This window comes from Castanea sativa, chromosome 1 (assembly GCF_040712315.1).
Source record: "Castanea sativa cultivar Marrone di Chiusa Pesio chromosome 1, ASM4071231v1".
Lineage (NCBI taxonomy): Eukaryota > Viridiplantae > Streptophyta > Magnoliopsida > Fagales > Fagaceae > Castanea > Castanea sativa.
The window spans coordinates 9,831,701-9,841,084 of record NC_134013.1 but is presented as its reverse complement, the minus strand read 5'-3'; the positions used below and the strand labels follow the sequence as shown (position 1 = coordinate 9,841,084).

General features: G+C 31.0%; 1 protein-coding gene across 1 annotated transcript; it reads right to left on the bottom strand.

Annotated features, from left to right (window-relative positions):
* Positions 1-447: 447 nt before the first annotated feature.
* LOC142617878 (bZIP transcription factor 44-like) lies at positions 448-1,994 on the bottom strand. Its single transcript, XM_075790863.1, has one exon. The coding sequence runs from the start codon at positions 1,296-1,298 to the stop codon at positions 822-824; it is 477 nt and encodes a 158-aa protein (XP_075646978.1). The 5' UTR covers positions 1,299-1,994; the 3' UTR covers positions 448-821.
* Positions 1,995-9,384: the final 7,390 nt, after the last annotated feature.

Sequence of the window (9,384 nt, the reverse complement as noted above, 5' to 3'; positions counted from 1 at the left end):
AATTAAAACTTGATAAATAACCCCAATAAAAAAGTAAAGTATCACATTCATTGTAATTAAGACATTTATTGTAGTTTTGGTATCTATTTATTATGTTGTTGATGTTGTACTAAGCTTGTTTATTATCACTTCAATATGTAAGTTTTGGTAAACATTAGTAGTAACTTTAATTTTTTTTTAAAACAAAATAAATACTAATTTGTATTTTTTTTATAAATTGTTTAAACTTGGGCCACCTAAGTTAAAAACTTAAAATATTGGCTTTGTGCCTACCATTCTACCTTTTAATGGCTTCTGTAAAGTCTAAAAAGGATATCCGGGATTCTATAATCACAAAAACATAGTTATGGACAAACACATAAAAACGACAATAATATAAATCATATCTCTTACCTAATATTTATAATAAATAAAAAAAAAAACAAGAAAACTGCTGCATACAAGTCATGAAGATTAATGGAAATATTAATAAATCCAGCGAGAGACATCATACATCATAATAAGCCCGTTAACACTTAACACATAACTATAGTGACCCGTTTACAGATTCTACACACCCAAGAACCCGGTCACCATTCAGGACCATACTATTCTCGCACAGTTACCTTGCTTCCTCCTAACTAGGTGCTACTAATTATAAAGCTAAGATAGATTTTTTTTTTTTTTTTTGGGATTACAATAAAATAACTCTATTTTCCTCACCATTCATTAAGACCATGAAGCATGACCAAACACCACCAAATAAGAAAAAAAAAATGCAACCATAAAATTGACCGGTTCACCAATTTTCTATCTTTTTAGGCCCACAGTGATGATGATGATTAATAATGAAACATATCTGCAGAAGCCATGATGGGTTGGTTATGATAGAGCAAGTTCAAGGGGTTCATGAAGCTATCAGCTGAGGCAGCAGCAGCAGTTGTGTTTTGAGGAGTGCCGTACACCCCACCAACACTGCTTGTTGTGTTGATGAAATTCAGGATCCCATTAAGAGACTCTAATCTCTGACTCAGTTCCACCACTTGAGCCCTCAAAATTGAATTCTCAGCCTCAACATTCATCAAGTGCTGGGAGGTGATGTTTATGCTTGTGAGGATTTGGTTATTGTCCTTGCTTAGCTGTGTCACTTGCCCCATCAGATCATCCAAGTGCTTTTGTTTTCTCATCCTGGACCGCCTCGCTGATTCTCGATTGGATTGCATTCTTTTCCTTTTTCTTTGATCCATTAAAACCTGCAAGTTCCCCTCAGACCCTGAGTTTTGGGTTGGGGTTGAGGAATTTCCACTAGAGGAAGCCATTTTTCTTTTTCTTTTTTTCAATTTTTAACGCCAAAGAGAGATTAAGATTCAAGAAAAGTCAAGGTCTTGAAAATCCCAGAACAATACTAGTAGTAATAATAATAATACTTAGCTAATTTGAGATAATACTATATGTATATATAGCTATATTATTATATAAAACTCAGGCAGGAATGAAAGATGATTTATGAAAACACATAGAACCAGTAGAGGAACACAACAGAGAACGATTGAACTAAATGGGTCCTGCGTCTGAGTGAGGAATTGATCATAAACCCGGAGCGGAGAATTTCACTAAGAACTGGAGACATCAATCTCAAACATTAACAACAATATATTCAGCATCAAGATTCAAAGCAAGAACACAGTTTTCTTTAGCAGATCTAAGCAAAAGGAAGAACCTTTTTGCTGTGAGGAATGGAGATTTCCAGAGATTGACTATATGGGTTTTTGGCAGTGAATCCAAAACCCCAGTCTTATCAGCCAAACACAGAAAATCAAAACCTTAAAAAGAGTCGAAACCCACAAACAAGAGGTACCAACAAAAACAGAGGAAAAAAAGAGCAAAAGAAGCAGAATTTCCTTTAATTCAAACCAACAGAACCTCAGATCTTACAAGAGGAAGCTAGAAGAACAGAAAAGCTTGAAACCTATAGAAGGGAAGGAAAAGAGAAGAGGAAGAGGTTGTTGAAGGTATTGAGAAGGCAATATATAGAATAAAAAAAGAAGAAAGTGGGGGCAAAGATTAATAAAAAAAAATCATAAAATGAATAAAATAAGCAAGAGAAAAAGAAAAAGAAAAGTTCAATTTAAAGCCTTCTAATTCTTCTAATTTAGGTATAACAAATTAGATTCTATTGTTTTAAAATTAGGACTAAAATCTAACCAATCAAACCCTACAACCTTTGAGTAATATATTAAAATTTTGAGATAAAATTAGACCATTTAAGTGGTAGGCCGCTATATTGGAAATATGTTTGAAATTTTAAATGCGCGATTTAAATTGTAAAATAAGAGATAATATTTTTTTGTAAAGCTTGTCAAAATAAATTAAAAATGCTCAAAAAAATCTACTCTTTTGCAAAACCCAACATATTCTAATATAATTTTAACGTTTAAATTTTTACTTTAAAAAAAAAAAAAAATCTCAAAAAATACACTTTATTTTACCATTTCAAATATATCTATCAGGGTTTATATTGTTTTTTTTAAGTCTCATTATTTAATTTTTTATTTTTAAAACTATAAAATTTAATTTATTACTATTTTAAAGCTCAATTTTTATTTTAAGTTACTAAACTTTTTGTAAATAAAAATATTTTTTTGAGAAGCAATTAATAAATAAATAAAAATATTTGATGAAACAAAACTCATTAGAATTAGTCAATTTGTTACATAGTTGATAATTGCATTGGAATCTCCTCCGAGAATTTGTTTTGGGAGGTGATTATGCACGTGGGGTGGAGAAATTTTTTTCAGAACCGTCCAATTCCAGCTGGTGAGCAGGACAGCAAGGTTTAGAAATTAGAAGTACTATGCAATAAAACAAAACAAAAACAAATTGATTACCAATTATGTCCTATTTTTTTAACCTCTCTTTCACCGCCACTACCGCATTTTAACCATTGGATCATTGAAATTTGTACCAAAAAAGTGTAGGACGCAACAATCGACTTTTAACCATAACTGTAATATAGCGAAGAATGATTGGTTAACCGGTATATATATAAGTAGGTTCCGGTTAATATGTACTTTTATTTATTTTTAAAAATAATTTTTTGAAAATTAAAAAAATTGTCAGTATTTTTTTAATTTTTTTTAAAAAAAATTATTATATGCCTTTAAGGCACACATTAGCAAAATTTATATTAGTAATCATTAACTGGTCATAATTTACTGAGTAAAAAATGTGATAAAAAAATGGTAGAATAATTTGTGGTTATTGAACTACTCAATTTGTACAGACAACCAACGGCTGCTATTCTGACATATGGCACCTGAGTAAAACAAACGAATCTCTAGGGATGGAGGTGGTATAAGATACTTAATAAAGGGCTGTTCGGTCATTTTGTGAGACTTCTAGATGGCTGTTACATGCAGAACACGGCTAGACCTTTTTTTTTTCCCCCAAAAATATGAAAAAAAAACAACCCTAATTTGTGGCATTTGAGTTTTCAATAAGTTAAAGTACACAACAAATTTCACCTTAGTAAAAAATTGACAATAGTGTCTATATGAAAATGAATAAATGTTTGTTAACTTTACTGTTGTGAAATAAAATTGTGAAATTTGTTATATTTGTAACATTTGCTATTGAGTTTTTAATGTTTGACTCTACCCAATGTTGTTTACTTTTAAGTTTAACCCAATAGATTTTGACAACACAACTCAAAAATTCAATTTAGAATTTGAATGAGATAAAAGCAACACTTTAAACACTATTATTGGATAAGTGGTTCCGTCGTTTTATATTATAAAAGGGGTTTTCTTTTCCATAGTTTTGAAGTTTGTTACACAACCTATCTGTAGAATAGGTAAATTCCACATAAAGATGGAAAAAAATAGAACAAGATAGATTCCACCATGTTATGTTATTCAAACCCCCCTTATATCCCTAACATAATTGATAGTTATGAATAGGGGGTTTGAATCCTAAATTTGTCGTTGGAAAATTCACAAAGTGTCAATTAAGCTAAGACTCTTGATCACCATGTTATGTTAGTTGAAAATAAAAAAGGGGACTGAAAATATGTTAGTACTTATCTTGCTCACTTTCTAATTTAATTCTAATAAGTATTCAATAATTATAAAATATTTCATTTCATAGTAACTTGGATATTTACTTTGATGATAAAATAATAAACAAATGTAGGTTCCTTAGGCTGAAATCAAATATTTGTAATCTTCCAACAAAAAATAAAATGATAACCTAAATTAAGATGTGAAGATTTTCTTGAGTTAGCTAGCCAAGAGTTTTGTAATTCAATAATACTCTCCATTCTCTTTACAAAGAGAACTTGAGTTCAAATCTATCATCTTTCACTAACAACCCATTTGGTTGGGGTGATTTGAAGGGAGATGGGTTTTTGGGTTATTTTATTGGGAGGAAAAGGATGAGAGATTTGGTTGAGCCTTAGTGTTTTCTTTTTTAGCTCACCTAAAATAAATCTCCCCAATTTGAGAAAAAAATGGGGAGGAGAAGCATAGATATAGTCAAAATAACTTAACTACCATTCTTCTCACGATTTGGTTTTTTGCCTCTCTTTTTAATTAGGCATGATTACTGAACATTTGGGTTGTTTGTTTGTTTTTTAACGAGGCATGAATTTTTTATCATGGCATATGACTATATATATATATATATTACATTTTTCATTTTCTCACTTTTCTCCTAAACCAAATAAATTAGTTTTATATTTCTCCACTTTTCTATCATATTAACTAAATACACAAGATGAAAAATAAAATATTTTCTATTTACTCACTTTTGATCCCCCAACCAAACAGGATAGTGCAGTTTCAATAGTTAATTAGGTTTGTGTTTAAACATGATAAGTTTCATTTTTAATCCTCAATGTGTGAAAATAAAAATCTATTTCAGATAATCAATGTTTTGTTTGTGAGACAAGTAATTATCTAAAATGTTAAATCTAATTATATGGGTTCGATAAAAATTGTGAGAGAGATTAATCTCTCCTTGAAATCTTCCAATTCTTTACAGATAGATATCTGTCTAATTAGATCTGGTTACTATAGGAAGCTAAAAAGAAGATAATGTTTTCGCATCCAATCTATTCATTTGGCGAAATTTGGCGAAAACACCATTTTGGTCTCTATATTTTGATATCAAATTTAATTTAGTTCTCATATTTTGGTAGCAATTAATTTAGTCCCTATTATTTTCAATTTACAATCAATTTAATTATTACCATTAATTCACTAACGAAAAATATCTATCTAGCAAACCGCAAACGACCTAGACAATTGTCAAAGTTGGTGCTGACTTGGCTACTAAAATAAGAATTAAAATGCCATCCTAGCATCTAAATTAAAAAACAAGAAAAAAAATTAGTTTCTCCAAAAAAAAAAATTTAAGAAAGAAAATAATGCTTGGAAATCACAACCAAGAACACTCGGAATACCTTCTCTGCAAACCCAGCCAAAACCCAGAAATTTAACTCATACATTGAAGCTCTCTTTACCAGAAATATCATTTGTAAACCTAAAACAAAGAAATAAGAAAACCCATAGAAATATTCATTCAAACAAAAAACCTAAACCATCCATATGCTCAAAGAATACCAAGCGGACCCAAGAACTTAACGTCTCCAACAGCATAGATTTCTTACAAATTAAACAAAACCGCACTTCATAAACCCGAGCACAAATCAAAGATTTCTCACAACTAAAACAATACCCAACCATTATATCAACCAAAATGAAGAATTAGATTAAAAAGGAAATTTAAATACAAAATGGGTTTCAGCCATAGATGAGAAAAACAAGATGAAAAAATTAAAAAGAAATAAAAAGAGAAGCAGAGAAATGAGGAGCTGGGGCCACATCTGGTGGTGGCGCAGTCGTGAGACCATTGTCTGTTATGGTGGGTCTTGTAGAGAGACTAGCCATGGCCAAGCTCACGAAACCAAACCTGATTGGTTTGGAATCTGAGTTGTGTTTACAAAGAAAGTGCAAGAAAATTTGGAGAAATTTCTTAATTTACCCTTGAAATTTTTTATTTTATTTTTTGTTGTGATTTTTTATTAAAAATAAATTGTTGATGTGGCTTTTTTAAATAATAATTAAATTTATTTTAATTGTTTTGCTAGCCATATATGTTGCCAGTTGTGTAACCTATTAGCTAAGTGGATATTACTGTTAATGAATTAATGGATAGAGATTAAATTGACTGCTATCAAAATATATGGATTAAATTGATTATAACTCAAAAATATAGAGATTAAAATGGTTTTTTTGCCTATTTATTTTGAACTTAACTGTACTCATAATCAGTCACAGCCATCCTTCACTATTCACATGGTAATATCTATAAAATAAAATTATCACCGCACATCTTTGGTGTGATGATCACTCCACAAGTACAAGTGCTTGTGAAGTGTGGGCGTAAGGGCCGAGGTTCTAGTTTCCAAGAAGGAGTTTCACACATATATACACTTAGATTAGAATAAAGTAGCGTTCTATCTTGTATCAAAAAAAAAAATCTATAAAATAAAATTAAAAATAGAGCCACCCAATTAAAACCAGGCACTTCGTAATTATTATAGCCTCCTTTCATTCTTTACAGTGGACCCATGGGCCATGGGCCATGGCAACTGAAAAAGAGCTTGACTTAAGAAAGGTCACTATCCTGGGCTCTGTGCCCAGTCATACAAGCAAGTCAGCCGAGCCAAGTCGGGATATTTTTGAAGCCGAGCCTGTTAGCGGAGTCGGAGAGAAATAAAAATATACACAATATATAATAATAAAAAATTGATCCCAATTGCATTAGTGTTAAAAAAAGAAGAAGTAGATAGTGTAAATTAATAGAAGTGCCACACAGCCATTTACTCTTTCAGCCGGAAAAAAGAAAAAAGAAAGAGTAGTAACCAGATAACATAACTTTTTTTCTCTGCTATTCTTTTAGGTATAGAATAATGAGGAAAGTTAACTGATACCCTAAAAATGTTCATTTAAGAAATATTTTTTGAATATGCAAAAGAAAAAATTAATTAATTTTTTATATTTCCCATAAAATTTGTGTTAAATTTGTTTTGAAATAGTTTATTAACAATTGTCTAAGGATAACTGTTAACAAAACCCTAGAATAATATAAATTATAAAAAATGATAAATTACACAACCTAAAAAAATAAAAATGGTAATAAACTACACAATTTTCTTATGAGATTTCTTGAGATGACAATCTATCAAACATACTTATACATCTCAATAATATCTTTCACTTAAATTCCTATCATTGCTAATAAATTACACAATTCTCTTATGAGATTTGTTGAAATGACAGTCCATCAAACATACTTATACATCTCAATAATATCTTTCACTTAAAATTCCTATCATTCTTATTATCTAAGCATTGTTTGTGAAACAAGTAATTATCTAAAATGTTAAATCTAATTATATGAGTTAGCTTTGATACTATTTGTCATAGCTCAAGAAAAACATTTCACATATGTGTTATTCCATAAAAGGACTAGTAAGTTATAATTATAAGCTCTTCATTGATTTTTTTATATACATCTAATGTGGGACTTGGGATAAATTCACACAACACATACTCATTCAATCCAATATAATCCAATCAAATTCACATAATCTAAAGTATAATAATTAAGCTTCTTGAATTTGTTGTGGTTTGAGTGTTGACCATTAGGTCGCGGTTTGGGGGTGATGATCACATGTGGCTTTGCAGTTGCTTTTGAGAGGGTTTGGGTGTGCTATCATGAGGGATGGTTATGGTAGATGGTGGCATCCGTAATTTTTATTTTAATTAATTTTGGATTTTAGTTGTTTAATTATGTTTTTATTTTTTAAAACTTTCTATATTATTTTTGGCACAAAAAAGTCTCGATTTTGACTTTTGAGTGGAGGTTAATGGCTCATCATTTATGGATTGGGCGAAAGGAACACATTAACATGTACATCATTTTAATACTAAATGGTGTAAATCACAGGATCAACACATCAACATCAATTCAATACTAAAGGGAATAAGAGGTGCTTTCATCTTAACATTTTGACAAAACCGAAAGTTTAAGATGGGAAAAGACATACTAGCTAGAGTCAATAATTGTGAGGCCAAATATTGCAAAACGATGAAGCTAGGACTATTTAAGGAAGCACCGAATGATACACAAAATAATTTTGTGTATGAGAGAGAGATCAAAACATGAAAGTGAGGGAAAAAAATAATTGTTTGGGGGGGGGGGGGGGAATTAATTGCAACCTCATGGATTTTAGAAAAAAGAAGAAGAAGTTTATATATTAATATGTTATGGCTTTTGGAAGTAAAGAGAGGTGGAAATTAAATCATCTTGCTGGTTTACGATAACATCTTTTGTGGTTTTTGATATGGAAGGAGGACCTAACATTTTAACTTATGTTATTGGATATATCATTCTTCACTTTCAACCTAAGTAAAGTGTGAGGCAAATGCAATAGATCCTCCACCATCAGAAAGTAAAAGCGAAGGGAGAGAAAAGAGGTATACTATGCTCTATATAGGCAATCTCTTCTAAATCTTCGTATTGAGAGAGAGTGGTTACTCTAACCCAAGCTAGCGCCTACTTAGTACGTCCACAACTTGCATGGTGCTCATCTCCAATTGTTCCCTTGAGCTTTCTATTTCTATAGGCCTATATAAGCATAAAAAAAATTCCCTAGTTTTTTATGATTCCTTGAGTAGACCCATCAATTGGATTGTGTCAATTAACACCCCCACCACCCCAAAAAAATAAAAATGGGAACCTTAAAAAAGAAATAGTTTTTTTTTTTGTTGTTGAAAGTTTCCTAATTTTGTTTCTATTTATATATATTACTCAATTCAAATACTTCATCTTACCTAGCACCGTAGCTAGGTTAATTACCATAACTGTAAAATTCACCTCAATTATTGTTTGTGGACTGTAAATAAGTTTTGTTAGTGTTCGCTAGGTTTTGGTCATTGGCGATATGAAATGACAATTGACAAATGGGGTCACTCAAAGATTGGGAAATTTTTTTTTGAAGTGCATGCAAAAATGCCTCAAAGTTGAGCCCCCCATTGTAAGAAAACTCGAGAAAAGCAGGTTTAATGTTGAAGAGACACCACTGCACACCCTTGATGAAGTGGTCACTCTACAAATATAAATGCTTGTGGGGTGTGGGGGGGTAAGGGCCGGAGTTCAAGTTTCCAGGAAAGAGCTTCACACATATATACACTTAGATTAAGTTAGAATAAAAATTCTATCTTGTATAAAAAAAAAATAAAAAAAATCCTGAAGAGACACACATGGGTTGAGCTTGAATGCTTGATAGGATAGTCTACGTTTGAGGTACACTCTCACAAATTACCATGCGAGGATAGA